General features: G+C 34.7%; 1 protein-coding gene across 5 annotated transcripts in view; it reads left to right on the top strand.

The window, feature by feature from the left end:
- LOC131958435 (inosine-5'-monophosphate dehydrogenase 1) overlaps positions 1–20,951 on the top strand; it is a 39,284-nt gene extending 18,333 nt beyond the window's left edge. For 2 of the 5 annotated variants that reach the window (XM_059323468.1, XM_059323470.1), the window contains 16 exons: positions 11,486–11,584; positions 12,180–12,228; positions 12,342–12,443; positions 13,323–13,397; positions 13,575–13,781; positions 13,869–13,956; positions 14,054–14,156; positions 14,256–14,352; positions 14,678–14,768; positions 15,456–15,551; positions 15,783–15,926; positions 16,104–16,248; positions 16,459–16,602; positions 17,028–17,085; positions 18,139–18,222; positions 19,060–20,951. In XM_059323468.1, coding sequence (XP_059179451.1) covers positions 11,486–11,584; positions 12,180–12,228; positions 12,342–12,443; positions 13,323–13,397; positions 13,575–13,781; positions 13,869–13,956; positions 14,054–14,156; positions 14,256–14,352; positions 14,678–14,768; positions 15,456–15,551; positions 15,783–15,926; positions 16,104–16,248; positions 16,459–16,602; positions 17,028–17,085; positions 18,139–18,222; positions 19,060–19,065 — 1,588 coding nt within the window. In that variant the 3' untranslated portion in view covers positions 19,066–20,951. Of the gene's footprint in view, positions 1–7,056; positions 7,079–7,194; positions 7,299–11,485; positions 11,585–12,179; positions 12,229–12,341; positions 12,444–13,322; positions 13,398–13,574; positions 13,782–13,868; positions 13,957–14,053; positions 14,157–14,255; positions 14,353–14,677; positions 14,769–15,455; positions 15,552–15,782; positions 15,927–16,103; positions 16,249–16,458; positions 16,603–17,027; positions 17,086–18,138; positions 18,223–19,059 lie in introns of those variants that run through there. The other 3 variants (XM_059323472.1, XM_059323471.1, XM_059323469.1) reach the window with 3 other exon arrangements.
- The last annotated feature ends 697 nt before the right edge of the window (positions 20,952–21,648 follow it).

A 21,648-nucleotide genomic window follows, 5' to 3' on the forward strand; every position in this document is an offset into this window, starting at 1 on the left:
GAGTAGATAGATTTAGGAGAGTAGATTTAGGAGAGTAGATTTAGGAGAGTAGATAGATTTAGGAGAGTAGATAGATTTAGGAGAGTAGATAGATTTAGGAGAGTAGATAGATTTAGGAGAGTAGATAGATTTAGGAGAGTAGATAGATTTAGGAGAGTAGATTTAGGAGAGTAGATAGATTTAGGAGAGTAGATAGATTTAGGAGAGTAGATAGATTTAGGAGAGTGGATAGGTTTAGGAGAGTAGATAGATTTAGGAGAGTAGATTTAGGAGAGTAGATTTAGGAGAGTAGATAGATTTAGGAGAGTAGATAGATTTAGGAGAGTAGATAGATTTAGGAGAGTAGATAGATTTAGGAGAGTAGATTTAGGAGAGTAGATAGATTTAGGAGAGTAGATAGATTTAGGAGAGTAGATAGGTTTAGGAGAGTAGATAGGTTTAGGAGCTAGAGTAGATAGATTTAGGAGAGTAGATAGATTTAGGAGAGTAGATTTAGGAGAGTAGATTTAGGAGAGTAGATAGATTTAGGAGAGTAGATAGATTTAGGAGAGTAGATAGATTTAGGAGAGTAGATAGATTTAGGAGAGTAGATAGATTTAGGAGAGTAGATAGATTTAGGAGAGTAGATAGATTTAGGAGAGTAGATAGATTTAGGAGAGTAGACAGATTTAGGAGAGTAGATAGGTTTAGGAGAGTAGATAGATTTAGGAGAGTAGATTTAGGAGAGTAGATAGATTTAGGAGAGTAGATAGATTTAGGAGAGTAGATAGATTTAGGAGAGTAGATAGATTTAGGAGAGTAGATAGATTTAGGAGAGTAGATTTAGGAGAGTAGATAGATTTAGGAGAGTAGATAGATTTAGGAGAGTAGATAGATTTAGGAGAGTAGATAGATTTAGGAGAGTAGATAGATTTAGGAGAGTAGATAGATTTAGGAGAGTAGATAGATTTAGGAGAGTAGATTTAGGAGAATAGATAGATTTAGGAGAGTAGATAGATTTAGGAGAGTAGATAGATTTAGGAGAGTAGATAGATTTAGGAGAGTAGATAGATTTAGGAGAGTAGATAGATTTAGGAGAGTAGATAGATTTAGGAGAGTAGATAGATTTAGGAGAGTAGATAGATTTAGGAAAGTAGATTTAGGAGAGTAGATAGATTTAGGAGAGTAGATAGGTTTAGGAGAGTAGATAGGTTTAGGAGCTAGAGTAGATAGATCTAGGAGAGTAGATAGATTTAGGAGAGTAGATTTAGGAGAGTAGATTTAGGAGAGTAGATAGATTTAGGAGAGTAGATAGATTTAGGAGAGTAGATAGATTTAGGAGAGTAGATAGATTTAGGAGAGTAGATAGATTTAGGAGAGTAGATAGATTTAGGAGAGTAGATAGATTTAGGAGAGTAGATAGATTTAGGAGAGTAGATAGATTTAGGAGAGTAGATAGATTTAGGAGAGTAGATAGATTTAGGAGAGTAGATTTAGGAGAGTAGATAGATTTAGGAGAGTAGATAGATTTAGGAGAGTAGATAGATTTAGGAGAGTAGATAGATTTAGGAGAGTAGATAGATTTAGGAGAGTAGATAGATTTAGGAGAGTAGATAGATTTAGGAGAGTAGATAGATTTAGGAGAGTAGATAGATTTAGGAGAGTAGATAGATTTAGGAGAGTAGATAGATTTAGGAGAGTAGATAGATTTAGGAGAGTAGATAGATTTAGGAGAGTAGATAGATTTAGGAGAGTAGATTTAGGAGAGTAGATAGATTTAGGAGAGTAGATAGATTTAGGAGAGTAGATAGATTTAGGAGAGTAGATAGATTTAGGAGAGTAGATAGATTTAGGAGAGTAGATAGATTTAGGAGAGTAGATAGATTTAGGAGAGTAGATTTAGGAGAGTAGATAGATTTAGGAGAGTAGATAGATTTAGGAGAGTAGATAGATTTAGGAGAGTAGATAGATTTAGGAGAGTAGATAGATTTAGGAGAGTAGATAGATTTAGGAGAGTAGATAGATTTAGGAGAGTAGATAGATTTAGGAGAGTAGATAGATTTAGGAAAGTAGATAGGTTTAGGAGAGTAGATAGGTTTAGGAGAGTAGATAGATTTAGGAGAGTAGATAGATTTAGGGGAGTAGATAGATTTAGGAGAGTAGATATATTTAGGACCTAGAGTAGATAGGTTTAGCACCTAGAGTAGATAGATTTAGGAACTAGACAAGATAGATTTAGGATATAAAGTAGACAAGATAGATTTAGGGCCTAGACAAGATAGATTTAGGATATAGAGTAGACACAATAGATTTATGATATAGAGTAGACACAATAGATTTCGGAACTAGACAAGATATATTTAGAATAAAGAGTAGACATGATAGATTTAGAAAGTAGACAAGATAGATTTAGGAACTAGAGTAGACACAATAAATTTAGGATATGGAGTCGATACTATAGATTTTAGAATTACAGTAGGCGTGATAGATTTAATTTAGGAACTAGATTAGATACAATATTTTATGAAAATAAACTATAATGAATTTAAGAAATAGAGTAGACTTGTTAGATTTAGGAACTACCTTAGACCTGATATTAATAGATTGAAAGTATAGATTTAGGGTCTAGAGCAAACAAAATATACGTACAAACAATAACAGACACAACAGATTTAGAAACAAAGTAGACACAGTCTATACTGCAGATGAAGTAGTGTTTATCTTTCTCTGTAACCTTGGCTTATAATAATAGAACAGTGTGATCAGCAGATCTAGCCTCAGTGAGATTGTGATGTTACAGCCAGCGCGATATTGCTGGCTTTGATGTTACCGACACAATTATGTTAATGCCACCGTCATGTTACTTACACCGTGATGTTACACCGTAATGTTACTAACATCATGATGTAACTGACATCGTGACTTTACTGACACACAAATACTTCGTGTTTATCATTCAAATACAAAGTTACATGACAGAAAAATAAAACACTTGAAAGCTAAACATCAGTGACAATTAATTTGTTAGCAGTTTGTGACGTCCTTAGTCCACCGACACGACCAAGTCCACCGACACGACCAAGTCCACCGACACGACCAGTGCGACACGACAAAGTCCACCGACACGACCAAGTTCACCGACACGACCAAGACGATCAATCGCAGCAGCTGGTGGCGATATTAGGGACCTGTCATGGCCGCAACACCGCCGCGTAATACCGCATTTTTTAGAAAAAAAACGGTTGTCATGACAACGCGTCCGTCTCCTTCCCCGTGGAACTACCGGTTGCTGTGCGTTGCCGTGGTGACGTGATGTGATGACATTTTCGCCGACCTCTTGTTCCGGATCCGTTTAATGTGCTTTTCATCCTTTTCCCCCATGGGCCGGGCGAGCCCCCAGACTGTCTTCAATTAAAACTTGCTCAACCAAGCGTGCTGTGTACCCCACTCAAGCGTACAACAATAGGCTCGCTGGGGGAAATGGGGAAAACCCGCAGCCTTTAATTAAGAAAAAGTTTTTTTTATCGAAAATATTCAATCAGCTTAATTTGTCTGTGATAAATTAAGTGCATTTAGTATATTTACTACTTTTGTTATCTCCCCTATACTTGAGATACCTACAGTCAGTGGCGTAGCGAGGTTGGGTGTCACCCGGTGCGGCACTTAATGGTGTCACCCCTCAGACGCGTAGCCCTTTCCCGGGGGCAAACTTTCAATTTTCGATTTGCACCCCCCCCCCACAAACTTTAGATTTATATATATATATATATATATATATATATATATATATATATATATATATATATATATATATATATATATATATATATATATATACTTTTTTCTTGGGGGGGGGGTGGCACCACGAAGTGCCGCACTGGGTGGCACCCAACCTAGCGACGCCACTGGCTGTCACAAGTACACCAATTGTTGATTTAGCGTCTTTTAAACTGTATCTTGTACAGCTGTGGGTGTCAAAAGTAAAAAGTAAAAAAAATGTCAAGAAACACATAAGGAAAGACAAACGGAATTATTTGGAACTGCTGGCAAGAGAAGCGGAAGAAGCACTGTCCCATGGTAATATTAGGGACGTGTACAATACAATTAAGAAGATATCTGGTAAGTACAGTAAGCCAGAGAGGCCAGTGAAAACCAAAGATGGAAAGACAATACCTGATGCGGAAGGACAGATGAAGAGATGGGTAGAACATTTTGAAGAACTACTGAATAGACCAACACTAGAGTGCACGCAAGACATACCACCAGCTGAAAGTGACCTCCCTATAGACTGCAACCCACCTTCAAAAGAAGAGATACATAAAGCTATAAAGCAGCTGAAAAATTGGAAGGTTCCAGGAATAGATGGTATACCGGCAGAAGCACTGACAGCAGATATAGAAACTAGCACCACACTACTATACACACTCTTCAAGAAAATCTGGGAAGATGAACAAATACCAGAGGAGTGGAAGGAGGGACTACTCATAAAGCTTCCAAAGAAAGGCGATCTTAGTGCATGCTCTAACTATAGAGGGATAACACTTTTGTCCATCCCAGGCAAAGTCTTCAACAGAATATTATTAAACAGAATGAAGGAAGTGATAGATCCCCAGCTTCGAGATCAACAGGCGGGCTTTAGGAAGGAAAGGTCATGCATAGACCAAATTGCTACCCTGCGCATCATCATTTAACGGACCCAAGAGTGGAACTCATCTCTCTATATTAATTTCATAGACTATGAGAAGGCCTTTGATAGCCTGGATAGGCAGTCAATGTGGAAATTGTTGAGACACTACGGGGTGCCACAGAAAATAGTCAACATTATTATGTCTTCATATGAAGGTCTCAAGTGTAGAGTAGTGCATGGCCAACAGACTACAGAGGCCTTCCCAGTACGGACCGGAGTAAGGCAGGGTTGCCTACTTTCACCATTCCTGTTCCTACTGGCCATAGACTGGGTTATGAAGATGTCAACAGAGAAAACGCGAAACGGTATACAGTGGACACTGTGGAGCCAGCTGGATGACCTGGACTTTGCTGACGACCTGGCCCTTCTTTCTCACACACAACAGCAAATGCAGGATAAAACCAACAGGGTTGCAAATTTTTCTACATGCCTGCGCCTGAACATCCACAGAGGGAAAAGTAAAGTTCTCAAAGTCAATGCATCAAACAACAACAACCCTATAACACTGGCAGAAGAAACCCTAGAAGAAGTGGATAGATTCACCTACCTTGGAAGTATTGTTGATAAGCAGGGTGGGACAGAAGCAGACATAAAAATAAGGACGGGTAAGGCAAGAGCAGTCTTCAACCAACTAAAAAATGTTTGGGGTTCGGGAGATTTAACCCTTGGAATAAAAATCAGGATCTTCAACACACTAGTAAAACCTGTTTTACTCTATGGAGCCGAGACATGGAGAATAACTGCTATAAATAAGAAGAAAATACAATCATTTATAAACGCATGCCTCAGAAAGATCCTGCGAATTCGCTGGCCTAAAACCATCAGCAATTATGTTCTATGGCAACGGACAAATCAACTGCCAGTTGAAGTAGAGATCCTCCAGAGAAAATGGAAATGGATTGGCCACACACTCAGGAAGCCTGTATCCAGCATAACAAGACAGGCCCTCACCTGGAATCCACAAGGCAGGAGGAAGAGAGGCAGACCAAGAAAGACCTGGAGACGTGACCTGGAAGAAGACACCAAGAAGATTGGATACACCTGGGGACAGTTGGAGAGACTAGCCCTGGACAGAGACGTCTGGAAAGCTCTTGTCAGCGGCCTATGTCCCAGTAGGCCGTAGGGACGACAGGCAAACATGAACATGAACATAAAAAGTACAGGGTGCTAACCTTCGTGCAGTCTCAAGGTCGAAGATGATAGCCTCATGTAGGAGTGTGGTAGCCTCGAGGTCAAGGGTTATAGCCTCGTGTTGAATGATAGCATCAAGGTCAAGGCAGAGGCCTAGCGCCCATTTCGACTCCCGGGGCTAACTATCAATTTTGCGGCGCAATAACTATATATATATATATATAGTTATTCCCCCCCCCCCCCACAGCTGGAAAAGTTAGTGGCACTTTTTACCAGTCCTTATCCCGTAAAGGTTTTTATTGTGGTACCACACAATTGAAGTTGAAAACAGTTAAGTTGGTGTGTAAAGAAGCGGTAAAGCCTTGTAGCCGTTTTTCTTAGTTGACCGTGTGTATTTCAATACCCAACTAAAAATGAGCTTTTTAAATTTGGGATTGGCGACCGGGTTGCCCCACCCACCCCCTATAGCTACGCCACTGGGTCAAGCTAGCGTTGATGCCAATGGTAGGTAGGGCCTAGTAGACTACGCGCAAAGAGTAGATTTCTAACTAAAATAGGTATATGATTTACCCTGTAAGCAGACTAGTACATTATATATATATATATATATATATATATATATATATATATATATATATATATATATATATATATATATATATATATATATATATATATATATATATATAGGGCCCATATATGAATTATGTGACTTGAACCCGAATTTGATCTGTGAATCCCCTTACTTACATCTCTTGGTCCTTACAAATCACTGATCCTTACACCTCACTCGTCCTTACGTATCTCTGGTCCTTACATCTATTGGTCCTTACACATCTCACCGGTGCTTACATCTCACTGGTCCTTACGTAACTCTGGTCCTTACAGCTCACTGATAAATATGCACACCTCACAATTGTCCTTACGTATCACTGGTTCTTACCTAGAAATCAAACATTAAAAACAGCTCTCAACCCTTACATAAAATACTGAATGCTTTTAAAAAAAATATAATTATTGCAGAGACGAATATAATGCTCGCCTGTTGACAGATTATGTTTAATTAATTGACCAAATTTGTTTACTTTACTGTCTCGGCGACCAGTGTTGTTTACCTCAATCTGTGTCATACTCTTTGTTAGGCCTAATAATTCATTGGTTATTTCCCCTTGTGTTTTTAACATTTTTTTAGGCTGCTAGATCTATATCAAATGCCGTTATCCCGGCATTAGTTTTGCTACTGCAGTAAAACGTTCAGTGCTCCAGATCTTATACTAGCAGGTGAAATAGACGATGTAAGCCTATAAATAATTTTATTACTTTTTGCGTTTTATTTCAAGTTGAATGCGCCAAGCCTAGGCCATTGAATAAAAAAAAAATCAGCCAATCGCGCTGCCCTGTTGATAACAGTACTGTAGGCCTAGGCCTACCACGAGTGAACCTCATTCAGAGCACTGTAAGCCAAGCTGGTAGTTTTAGTTAACGGAAACGAGCAGATGAGGTAGATCTACATTGTTTACTTCGTTTTAAAATACAATCTATTCTGTGTGTTATGTTTTCAAATACGTTTTCTAAATAAAACTAAAAAGTACTCTAGGATTTTAGTGTAAATCTAGATTTCTATTAATGTTTTTAATTCCATGCTTAGATTTCTATATTTTAAATCGTGTCTTTGCACTTGTGGTGCAGCGATGAAAACACGTGTGACCAGACAATGAAACGAAACAAGAAATACTGACTGACAAATCTTACAATTTTTAACTAGATTCTAGATCTATATTTCTATTGTATGCCGTTGTTTTTTGTTTGTTTTTTTATAATCATAAAGGCTTGTGGGCTAGATTTACTAAAATTATTAGATCGAGACTAAGACTTAGAACTAGATTCTAGATCTAGATCTAGATCTGGTAAGCTAGACTAGATCTAGATTCTAAATAGGCCAGATTTCTGGACGATAGATTTTTAATTTCTTTATCAAAATGTCAAAATTATTTTAAAAATACAATTAGCCTAGGCCTAGATCTACTATGTACTAGATCTATCTCTAGATCTAGTTCTACTTGATTATTCAGAGGGAGTAGGGCTCAAGCGGAGCAGGCCCCACTCATATTGATAAACTAAAATCTTAAATAAAAAGGTCTGGATTGGCAAATGTGAGGTATAGCTAGAATCAGAATAGATCTAGATCTAAATTCTAAATTATTCTAAATGTAGTTAGTGTTGAGTAGTGTTGATGTTGACACAATATTCATTGAATACTGATTATTGACATTAGGCCCTCTGTCATATTAATAATTTAATATAGGGCCATATAGGGGCCTATGCCAATTTTAGAATAAAATCCTAGCCTATGTCCAACATGTTTTACATTTTACTACTAGATATAGATCTACTACAAGACTAGATTCTAGAATACTAGATCTACTAGCAATCCAACACCTAAGAAGATTATTGTGGTATTACTAGACAATCAACTGGTATAGGACATAGACTCTCAGATATTTTTTCCAAGTGGGAGTGGGGGGGGGGGGGGGCACATAAAACTTAGAAGGTCAGTAGGACAACACTGGTTTAAAAATTAAAGTATATCTATACATTTTCTATACCTATACATACCCCTATCAATGAAATAGGCCTATATATTTTTCTATTTTATGGTAAAGCGACTTGTTTTAAGGGGTTCACAGATACAACCCCCCCACTCCCCCACCAAATAAACACTTGATACATGCAGATCTATAAAATTGGTAAAAATGTTGATCTAGGCTAGGTCTGTTGTACTATTCCTAATATTTCTTTGTGTATATTGCTGATTGGAGTTATCTCAGAATGGACATGGAAGCCCCATATATATCAATCTGCTCTTATTCTTCAATAAGCTATAAAAACAAAAAAAAAATAATCTTTATACCGCATAGGTCTACAAAATATAGGCCTATAAATATATATATATAGGGCCTATCCATACTGATGTGTACAAAAAAAACTGATGTGTACAACTACAGAAAATGTCATATTAAAGAGTTTCCTTCCATACATACATAACAGAGTTTTGTGAATTGTTTTTTGTGGCTCTTCACATTGGTGGGGAGGGGGGGGGGGGCAAACTAGTCATCCATGGATAAGGGTAAAAATAAGTCCATATTTTTACAGTAGTTCAGTAGTAGATAATGTTTACCTTTATTTGTTAGATCATAAAGTAGATCCTACAGTGTTCTCTATCTTGGTACTTTTCAAGTATGTGACATAAGTAGCTTGTGTTAAAATACTCATAATACAGAATGATTTCACAGTGCCTGATTTGCATTTTATACACCATCTTGTTTTTTAAAGAATCACTTTTCTATTTAGTGTCATCAACCAGGTTTTAAAAACAGCCTTTCACTGTATTAGATTATGGTTTTTTCTGACAGTATAGCTGCAAGGGATAAGGCTAGCAGACATGCCTACCGTTCGGAATCGTTCCGCTTTTCACCTAAAAAAGTAAATTGTTCCGTCATCCCGATTTTGACTCAGTTTTAAAGTTTTTTTTGAAAAAAAAAATTCTTAAAGCAAAGTAATAAATTAAATTGACAAAAAGGCAGGGAGAAGCGATTATCTCCCTTTGGCACATTTCCATTTTGTAGTTTACTTACTTACAATATTACCACGTTTTCTTTAACTTGCTTTCTCTGTGTGTTTATTTATTTGTTTGTCTTTCCAATCCAATCTTGCGATCGAAATTTCTGGCACTTCCCAGTTAGCTAGCGCGCTGAAATTTTCAGGGAAGCTTTCTTTTGGATGACCATTGAATATTCAATTGTTATTATTACTAAATTGATCAATGGAAACATTTTATTGAGCATTTTAGACCGCTATATAATCTATATATATAATTCTCCTCTGCTAGCCATTACAAAAAAAAACCAGCGACGCGTACCTCGCGCGCAGTGAAGCGAACGATCACATGTCGCCACAGGCTTAGGGGCAGAGAATTTAGCTTGAACCGAGTTTAAACTTACAGGAGGTAGGCCAGTTAGGGGGAGACGATATGGTCGAGTGGTTGGGCACACGATTGCTATCCCACTCGACACGGGTTCAAATCTATGTGTTCTAGTCAGTAACGTATTCAAACAACGTGTTTTTTACGAGTTGTCTTTTTACGAGTTGTCTTTTTACGAGTTGTCTTTTTACGAGTTGTCTTCGTTTACCCAAAAAAAGTGAAAAGATAAAATCGATAGCAAGATTTTAATGCAAACAAACAGACAAAGACTAAAAAGTAGAAAATAATAATCATTAAAAAAGTTTTTAAAAACCCACGTTTTCTGATTGAACTAAAAAGTAGAAAATAAATGCTATAGGCCCTACATCACAATAATGCAAGCGATCACTCTACTATAAGCGAGCAAAAACGTGGGGCGCCGTGATTTTCTTACAGTTTCTAATACTGTTGACTCTCTACAAGCTCCCTAATAAAAGTCAATAGTATTATCTAATCAATAGTAATATAACTTTTACTTCGGCGCCCCACGTTTTTGATCGCTTATAGTAGAGTGATCGCTTGCATTATTGTGATGTAGGGCCTATAGCATTTATTTTCTACTTTTTAGTTCAATCAGAAAACGTGGGTTTTTAAAAACTTTTTTAATGATTATTATTTACAACAAGCCGACCCGCAGCGTATCATACGCCGCTATTTAGTTGTTTTATTTTCTACTTTTCAGTAATTCATAATTTGTAAATTCGACAGTACCAATGCTGCCACTGAAAATATTTGCTTTAAAACACTAACACCCCCACTTTCCCCTAACCCCAACCCTACACCCCCCCCCCCCCCCCGTGAAAGCAGCCTCCTCTTAGTTATTTCTTAGTTACCTCCTGTAAGTTTAAAATCGAACTAAATTATCTGCCCCTAATAGAAACCCGACTCTACGGCTCTTCGATTTGTAAACATTTAGCTTTGTAAAAATTTAGAGTGAACACCGCTCACCAGACAATGTTGGGGTGGTGTGGGGGGGGGTGATAGTGATAGAGAGAAAGAGAAGGGACTGCAAGGAGGCGCTTGCAGCTTGTTTTCTAACTGATCCCAGAAGAGAATTATATATATAGACTAGACTAATAGATAATGTGGACAATCTAGCCACTGAACGTTCTTTTTAGTATTTGCAATTAAATTGTAGATTTTAATTATGCCTTAAATAACATGTAGGAGGAAAAATATAATAAAATCATGACATATCTTGAAAGTTGTAACTTAACTCTAGTAACTACTATTATTATTATGAAGAACTTTAAAAATAGTTAAAGTAAGTAATTAGTAAGAAGTGACTAGTGTCAAAGCTATGGTTTTTATTTGGGGTGGGGGTCTCAGGTTACTGGTTAACTTTATTTTAATGTAAGCTGACATTAAGTAGTATTTAAATGTAGCCTAGAGACTTGTTATATATGGCTAGAAGCCTACTAATGTCATTAGACTAATTTTTAATTAATTATTTTTATTTTTGAATTAGTAAAGTAGCGTCCACGCATGTTCCTTTTTTTGGCTCCAAATTCCTCTTTTTAGGTATGACTGTTCCTACTTTTGGCTGACAAGGGGAGGCTTGTGAAAACAACAAAAAATCATTGACCGCCTCTGTTTTAAAAAAGTATAGGAATATTTAAGAATTGTAAAGTTGTTAAAAAAATGACACAAGTGCTTCTTTGTTTCAGTATGGCTGATTACTTAATTACTGGAGGCACAGGCTATGTACCAGATGATGGCATGTCAGGGTCTCAGCTATTTGGATCAGGTGATGGCCTCACTTATAAGTAAGTTCAACAGGCTGTCCGGTAGTCTGTATCAGGCATTCCATTAGCGTTAATGATGGTCATTAGTTTTTGTAATGCTTCATTATGTATGCAGCTCAACATTTTATCTTAATTGCATTTATCTTGATAACTTTAATTCTATATAGATCTAGTAATTCTTTAGTTATCCTTTACAATCTGTATGAACTAATTGAGAAGGGGCTAATTGAAAGAATCAATTCATCGTTGTTTGTCTTTAAAACATATTAGTCCAACACCATTTCTTATTTTAAATTAAAATGTTTTTGGTAATTTTTAACATTGGCATTCGGTTACATGTAATTTGCTAAATGACAAGATGTAAAAATTCAATTGAATTATTTTTTGACAATTATTGTGTACTACTTGTTTTTGTCAAAGTATTTTAAAAACATTATTTACCATATATACTGCCTTTCTAACATTTTTTTTTATTTAATGCAACTTATCTAGAATCAAGTATTTTTGTTGGTGTGGGATAAGGAGAAATAATTAGAATATCATTTAGTATTTATCCCTCACTAGGATAGAGTTGCATTGAGTTGGTAAATAATTTACCACACATTTTTTTTTTCAGTGACTTCCTCATACTTCCTGGTTTCATAGACTTTGCTGCAAAAGATGTGGTATGAACATTTGTTTTATTTTAAAAAGTTCTTTAAATATAAGTATTGATTTTTATTTCATGCATTTGACTTGAAATAAATGTTGCTTATCGTTACTATTTTTTTTTTTGTAGGACTTGACATCAGCATTGACCAAAAATATTAGCCTAAAAGCTCCTTTAGTTTCTTCACCTATGGACACAGTAACTGAGTCCCAAATGGCTATTGGCATGGCTGTAAGAATTTATTTTCTTATTTTTAAGGATAACTTTGTGTTATAGTTTGATCTAAGTAAACAGGTAATCAGGAATTAAGCATATATCCAACCTTTTTTTTCTCATGTATGCCTAAATATTTATCCTATCAGCCTTGCACAATAACCATTAAAAACTTACAGTATATTATAAATTTATATACATTCTGTTTGACAATACAACTATTAAGGCAGCATTTAGAAGATATATACCCATCCCGTAATTTGTTTTAGCTGGTTCATGTTGTTGTGAGAATTAAATAATGTATATGGACTGGTTAAATATATTTCTACTAAAGTGGAGTCTACATGGACATGTCAGCTAGTCTTTGCTGATGCCGAAAAATAAGAATTTATGTATCAGGCTGCTGTTACACTGCTGTAAAATATTTGACTTGAGTTGAGCCACACGTTGTTATTGTATTAGTCCACATTATGAATCTGTTCATTAATAAAACATTGGGGCTGTAAGCAAGGTCAATAAATATTATGCCCATATGTGGTTTATGTCATGCTTGGCTATTAGTCGAGTGAATAATTTTGTATAAATAATTGATTTTATGCTTACACTGATGAATTTATACACTTTAAGACTACAATTATGCATGTTGGTTGCATACCAAATCAAATAGTGATACTTGCAGATGAAATTGAAAAAACAAGTATGAATGTTTAACACCCCCCTCCTCCTCATAGACTAAAATAAGATAATAAAAATGTGTTTATCATAGCTGTGTGCCAACCCACCATAGACTAAGTAAAAAAATTAAAGTGGCCTGCAATCTTATCTCAGCTGTGTGGCCCCTCCCCTCCCATCATACATTTAACAAATAAAAATGGTCTGCAATTTTGTTTATCTTAGTTGTGTGGTGGTGTTGGTGTCATTCATCACAACTGTAAACCTGAGTTCCAGGCTAATGAGGTCAGAAAGGTCAAGGTATGTACAGCTTACATTCATGAAAATCATTTATAAATTATATAAAATATTGTTTCTAAATAATATTATGTCATAAAATGTTTACGACAATAAACTGTTGAGCATGTTTCATTTTGTTATAGATAACAATTTTGTAAGACTAAGAATTGTCTTTAATTTTACCCACTTTTGATCTAGAAATATGAACAAGGTTTTATTTTGGACCCTATTGTCATGTCCCCAAAACACACAGTGGGTGACGTTGTTTCTGCCAAAAAATTGTATGGATTTTCTGGCATACCAATCACTGTTAACGGCCACATGGGTGAGAAACTGGTTGGCCTTGTGACACAGAGAGACATTGACTTCCTGGCACACAGTGAACATTCTACATGTCTGGCTGATGTATGTAGCACTCTTTTAAAGCTGAAATAGTTTTAGTGGGTAGTTTTTAAACTGCAAGGCTTGAATAACAAATGTATTGTTCATCAGGTAATGACACCTTTTGAAGAGCTGGTTGTAGCAGAGGCTAATGTAACGCTGAAAGAAGCTAATCTCATTTTACAGAAAAGCAAAAAAGGTTTGAGGATAACTTTTGTTCTCATTTTCAGCAACATTAAAATTCATTTTAAGTAAAAGTGTTGAATTTGTGTTAATTTGTTTTTTTATTTTTATAGGAAAGCTGCCGATTATTAATGATAAAGGAGAATTAGTTTCGTTGATAGCCCGCACAGACATGAAGAAAAATAGAGAATTCCCTTTAGCATCAAAAGATGAAAAGTAAACAAATTGATTTTATTTTGGCTAATATTTATAATTGCATCTCCTATTAGTTATTTAAAATATATAAAAATGTGTGCCGCTTGTATTTTTTTTCAGAAAACAGTTGATCGTTGGTGCAGCTGTTGGTACACATGATGATGACAGAGAGAGGATAGAACATCTGGTTAATGCTGGTGTAGATTTTCTTGTCCTGGTCAGTTTTTGTACTTTAGTTCATTACTAGTTTTATTATCTGCTGTAACCATGTCTTTTTATTTTAGAGTTCTAAATAAACCAATTGCACATTTTAAAAGTTACATTTAAAATTGGATAGCAATAAATTATATGTAGTAATACAATATGTAGGATACAATATATGTATTAGCGCTAATGAAATGCCTGATAAATCTTAAGTCACACATATTTTAATTCAATTGTTACCATAATTGAATAAATAAAAAAATAAAATTCATGTTTTTGATGAAATAAAATTTTGCTAACATATCAGTTGTGTATAAATGAAATATTTTTATTTTCAGGATTCATCTCAAGGAAATTCAGTGTACCAAATCAATCTGATAAGATACATCAAGCAGAACTATCCTCAGTTACAGATTGTTGGTGGAAATGGTACGTCTATCCTTTAGTCTTCAAACTATTCTACGCGCGCAGTATATTTTTATAATGGGGTATTGTCCAGTGCACCCAAAATACTACTGAAATAAGTATATTACATTCATATCCCCTTAGAAAATGTAGGCCATCAAATTAAAGTAAAATTTAAGATAGTGACTGGGTGGAATTGCATTATTTTTTATTTTTTAAACTTTTTTCTCATTCCTACAATTTCTATTTGATTTCCTAAAAAAAATTTAAAGTTAATTTATTTTTTTCCTATTTTTTATTATTTAGAATGATTTTTGTATTAAAATGATTGTAAAGGTATTTAAAAATGATTTTGAAGGTTTGATATAGTTTTATTGCTTGTGAATTATTAAGCTATTTGGCACACCTTTAATAGCTAATATTTTTTTGTGCTGGGTTTTGTAATATATGTAGATGCTTTAAAATGGGATGTACTGGTAGTAAAAAAGCTTCTTAGCCTGGACTGTAAGAATTTAATAGCATATGAATACATATATGTGATAGGTATTTAATTGATAAATATAAAGCAATATCAACTTTGTGATAAATTTTTTTGTATTTAAACAATAAAATATATCTGATAAAACTGATTCAAGGATGATCTTTATTTAACAATAAAATGTACATTAAGTAATAGTAAATGTATTGATGTCAGTCTCCTCTTATTTACAGTTGTGACTGCAGCTCAAGCTAAAAACTTGATAGATGCTGGAGTTGATGGTTTGAGGGTGGGGATGGGCAGTGGATCTATTTGTATCACACAAGAAGGTAAGGTTGACTTTCAGTTTGTTTCTTCAACTTCTATATTTTAGCATTTCTGTAGATTGTGGTTTTACAGAATTACATTGTTGTATGTTTTAGGTATGGTGTACTAATACTATTTTTTTAGACTATGCAGTCAACTAGGGATTAATATTTTTTTTTGTTGTATGATAATTATTATTATGATTATTTACCTAAAGTTACTTATAATCGTATGCATATTTTTGTGTGTACCAGTGATGGCTGTTGGTCGACCACAAGGCACAGCTGTTTATAAAGTGGCTGAGTACGCCCGCAGGTTTGGTGTGCCAGTCATAGCTGATGGTGGCATCTCCTCTGTTGGTCACATCATTAAAGCTCTTGCTCTAGGGGCTTCAACTGGTGAGCTTTGTCTTGTATGTGTCCGTTTGTGATTGTTACCTTGGTATGGTTGTATTTTTTTGCCTGGATCAAGTGGTGAGGTTGTTTTATTATGGTCATGTTGAGTGACCTGTTATTGTATGGTAAGAAGTCTAGTCAGAAAAAAAAAACACAAATGTTTTTGTAATTTCCCTCCAGTGATGATGGGCTCCATGTTGGCTGGAACATCAGAAGCTCCGGGAGAATATTTCTTTGCTGATGGTGTCAGGCTGAAAAAATATCGGGGCATGGGGTCACTGGATGCCATGGAACAACACAAAGCTTCACAGTCACGATACTTCAGGTTGGTGGCATTTTTTTACAGGCTTGATACTTTAGGTTAGCTGCATTTCATTTTTCACAATTAATCATTATGTAATATATGTAAAAAAAAAAAATGTCTGGAGGAAAAAAGTCATTTTTGTAGTTTACTTGATTAGATTTAGTATTTGCCACCACATTAGCGCAACGGTGTGAATGAAGTAACTAGATTGTTTCCATCTCTTGTGTCCAGTGAGAGCGAAAAGATCAAAGTGGCTCAAGGTGTGTCAGGATCCATTGTTGACAAAGGTTCAATCCACAAGTTCATGCCTTATCTCATTGCTGGCATCCAACATGGCTGTCAAGATATCGGAGCCAAGAGCTTATCCATTCTAAGGCAAGTACAACAGCTATATTTCAGCAAGACATGAGTCTCCATACCAGTCATACCATTTTTATTAGCTTGCATTCTACGAAATTACATTTGTAGTTGTAGCTCCTATAGCTAATCTAACTACAGTTAACGACATTTATCATTTGCGGTTTGAATTTTTAGAATCCTACTAATTAAACAGTTAATTACATTACTAATGATCGTTTGAGGTTTTGAGTTGTTAAAACCTTAAAAATATAACATCTTACAAATAAAAAACTGTTCATGACATTTCTAATATCAGGTTGAGGTTTTGAGTTATTAAAACCTTAAAAATAAAAAAATCTTACAAATTAAAAACTGTTGATGACATTTCTAATATCTGGTTGAGGTTTTGAGTTGTTAAAACCTTACTAATAAAAGGCACTGTTTCTTATCACTGGTCTCAGAATCAACCAGGATAAAGTGCATGCTACCAAATGCAGGGTTGAAGATGTTTCCTGTGAGGTGGGGTTTTTCATTACTCTTTCCTAGTGCTGGCAAAACTGTGCTCAGAGAAAAAGCTTGAAGAGTTTAATCCCTCAGTCTCAGCGACTTATCAAAACTTGGGCTTTGGTTTTCTTGATTCAGTGGGATACCACCAAGTCTAGGTCTCAAGTTTTATATGAACACCGTGCAATATCTTCTCTTTGGCTTTTTTTTATTTTTTTAATTTTAAACTGAACCATTCTAGCTCTTTCTCTTCACAGTCTTGATGTTTAATACAAACTGTTGTAAATCATTTTCAAGTATCTGTCTTGTTGCCTTTTTTTCTAATTCATTACTTTTTAAAAAACAGTTTAATAGCATGTTAAAGTTAATTTGCTTGAAGAATCTAACCTAACTCAAATAGTTTCTTTCTTAATTTGTTCAGTTTCTTTAAATTAGATCTTTAAATTAGATAATGCAATCCTTGTACAGACTTAATTTGTTTAAAAGAAAATCAACAGTCCAGTATACTATAGTAAATCTAAACATTGATGCTGATTATCACTGCTAATCTGATTCCCACCAGTGTAAATAGTTGACTGAGTAATGTCAGACATGGGCTATGCACATCTAACATTGTATGATTGTTGTTGTACATAACTGTATGGTTACATTTTCTACCTTAAGACTTGTAAGAAATTTGAGCCATTTACAGATTACAGAACATTTTTTTGCTGTTTTCACGCAGCTTTTAAAAATAAACACATTTTTAAGTTCATTGTTGTTAGTTTGTAGAACTTTAAGTTGGTTCTTTTTTCCTTACATACATACATATAAAAAAAAACTTCATCTTAGTTTATGATTATACCAACAGATTGTTTAGATTGTTCAACCTGATATTTTTTTTTTTGTATTGCAACACAAGCCTTAGTGTTTTTTAAAATTATTCCCTTATATAATTATATATAATTAATATTATAGCGCCCAATCTTTTACGACTTACAAAATAATTTGATTTTAAAAAAAAGTTACTTACGCTGTGTTGGCAGTCTGGTTTAACTTGACCCTTATCTAAGATACTTTTTCTTCTAGATCTATGATGTATGGCGGAGAACTGAAGTTCGAGAGAAGAACAACCTCCGCTCAGATAGAAGGGGGGGTACACGGACTCCATTCGTAAGTTGTTTTTTTTCCAGCTTTATGTACCTATATTCTCTATCTATTCATGTCCCCTAGTCAAGGTCTGCTAAATCTCTGATGGTTGGTCTGTAATTATCTTCTTTCTCTAATCTTGTTCTAGCTAAAACATAATTCCTGTAACTGGTCTATCTTGCTCAATGGGATATGTATCACAAAATCTCTATGCATTCAATAAAGTTGCATGAAGAAATTTAATTCAATACAAAATATTGATTGATCTAATCCACAACTATATCAACATATAACTAAAGCCTCCTATTGTATCCATTCCTACTGACCTCATACTTTTTCTTATCTACTTCGTTGTTTTATTGCAGCCCCATACACAACAAATATTCATGAGACAGTACCAACTACCCATAACCATAGCATCTACTGTCAATATGAACTAGCTCTAAGACATTCTTAATTTATTGTCTGCCTTAATCTATCATTAGTCTCATCACATGAACAGTCAACCCCACAAAAACAAGTCTAAACCAAAATAATCTCCATGTTATCTCCCTCTTCATGACACATTCTCCCCCACACACACACCTGTTTTAAACAAAATGAGCTGATGAGAGGAACTGTCCTGCAAATTTCTTGTCATTCACTAAAGATTATGTACAGCAATTTGACATCCTTTCAAAAACCATTAAACACATGTTTTTACAATATCTACTACATCAGTTTTTTAATATTTTACACCTTTACCAGAAAAGTTGTATTTTAACAAAATAATTCTAAAAATCACTTGTTTTGATTTTAACTGTGAACTTACTTAAAAGTATCAAAGTATGGTTTTATGATGCTGGCTTTCTTAATTTTCAGTTATGAAAAGCGGCTGTATTAAGTAGCTGTGAGATGACATCAGCAAATCTCTATCACACATTCACCAAGATGTCAAGGCCCAATACTCACTCCTTGTTTACCAGGGGAGACTATTTGATATCTGTTATTCTGAGGTCAGCTGCATTAGTTTTTGTGCAATTGGATTAAAGCAATTATTTTATAAACATTTATAGCTTTGTTTCATGAATTTTTTTTATTAAGTTTAATACATTATTTTTACAAATCCGTGTACATTTTCTTTTAGTTAATCTTATTTTTTGTGTAACATTCCTGGCCACTTTAAGTGTGTAAATGTCCATCTCAATCTTTAATTTTAGATCTCAGATTATTTTAGTTCATTAAAAATTTTTTTTAAAAGATAAGAAACAAAGCAAGGTTGTGAGATCTTTTAGCTGACAAAGAAATTGTATGTATTAACAAAACTGTAAAGTTAATTAAAAAGATTTTTAAAATTTTGACAAACAAACATGGGAATGTAATGTTCAACTGATGTATGTGCATGCATTTATTATACGAGTTTACAATGCTTTTTTTTTTGTTGGTCACCAAAAGTGTAGATGTCAGATGTTAGATGCTGAAGCTCAGTCAATCATTGATCATGTTGCTGGTGGGAGCTAGCAAAAGCAACTTTTACACCATTCAATCTCTGTTCATGTCTTTTTATTTTAGAGTTGCATACTTTTTAAAACTTTATTTGAGAAGAGGGTGCATCAAAGAAAGCCATGATTTAAATTCTCTCAATTGGTAATTCATTAATTTTGTGTTCTATTTATATTTATGTACTTTTTAGTAGATAATTCTATTTTGGCATTTTTACACTCAACTTGTTCTGGCACATTTAGTCCATATTTTTTGTGTAAGAGTGGTCAAAGCTGTGTTTAGCTCTGAACAGTGTTTATTGATTCCATTTTACTGTGCTTGTTTAGATCTTATTAGAAGACAGCATTTTTACACTTGGAGCATTTCTGATAGAATAAGGTTGATGTGTTGAGGTTGAACATGTTGAAGTTGAACAAGCTGTTGTTAATGTGGTCTCTGGGTGCAACACGGGTAAGGCAGTGTCCAAATAGGTCTTTGTTCTGCCTGATGTCTTTGGGCAGTGTGGATGCATGGGTCATTGTCCTGTCAGTTGTCTGGTATTGTGAATGGCTTTATGAAGATGTGTCTGTTATTGTTTTGTTTACCTGTGATTGATGTCTGGTATTGTGAATGGCTTAATGAAGATGTGTCTGTTATTGTTTTGTTTACCTGTGATTGATGTCTGGTATTGTGAATGGCTTTATGAAGATGTGTCTGTTATTGTTTTGTTTACTTGTGATTGATGTCTGCTCTTTAGCTAGATGATGACTGCCTGACGATTGCTGTGTCTGATGATGTGAATTTTTTTTCTTGAAATTAATGAACAATATTTTAACATGTGTACAACTGTAATCTATTGTTTTGTTATATAGATAGTAACAATAAATTGTAATACTGTTTTGTTTTTTATAAATTTAAGATTCACATGACCTCTGAACTTCCAACCTATGACTTTTTTCTCTCATTACTGCAAGCATTTATTTTAAAACAGGTATTAGGGACAGCAAGTTTCTGAACATGAAGTTTCTGTATTTATTGTCAATCTTATAACATCATAGATCTACCTGCTTTATTAAAGTTGTTTATATTTAAAAAGGTTAAAAGATTGATGTAGCTCTCAGTACAGTTCATGTTTGGGTTGAACACTAAATTGTGTAACTAACATGGGACAAGTCTGGTCTGTGCTGTAGTGTAGTTTTAACTGCCATCATGCACTACTTTAGTCTTACATTATTGATTACTTTTTTCTTTTCCACTATGTCAACAAAAAAAAAAATAAAGAAATTTAAGATGATGTTTTGTTGAAATGTCTTTCTTGTTTTTTTTTTTTTTTTTGTGGTGTGTAATTCAGATGCACTCTGTAGAAATGTCTTCTTTGAACGCGCTGTGTATTAAGTATTGCATAATGAAATGATACTGTGACGATGAGAGGCGATTGATGGGCAACAACTTTCTATGAGACTTGTAAGAAAAAGACCACTCTCCACCGTTGAGAAAGTTGCTATAGGCCTACCGTTATCTGTCGGACATATAAAACCAAAGGTCACAGCCGCTGTCACCGCTAGTATAAATATATATATATATATATATATATTGTATAGTTTTTCTCCTTTGGAGGGGGGGGGGGCACCCGACCTAGCGACGCCAATGATCCTAATATATAAAAGCCCATGTGCGCACTTCTCTCTCTCTCTCTGTCCGAAAATTTTTTCGCAGGATATCACATCAGAATCTTAGCGATATATCATGGGGAACTTGATACGGACTTTTGTTGAAAATAATATGGTTGATGTTTTAAATGTATACAATTTTATTTTAGAAAAACAGTTTTAATTATGCAACAGGAAAAGTGTTTATAGTTGGGACAAGAACACCGACATCTATGACGTCACATGTCATATGTTTGAAGTACGGAAAGTACACAAAACCAATGTCGTCATCTTCCAATTTTAGAATACGAAGAAATGAACTATTTCATTAAAATTTGAT

The sequence above is a fragment of the Physella acuta genome, unplaced genomic scaffold (genome assembly GCF_028476545.2).
Source record: "Physella acuta isolate Inbredline_101_S28 unplaced genomic scaffold, ASM2847654v3 ptg001328l, whole genome shotgun sequence".
Taxonomy (NCBI): Eukaryota; Metazoa; Mollusca; class Gastropoda; family Physidae; genus Physella; species Physella acuta.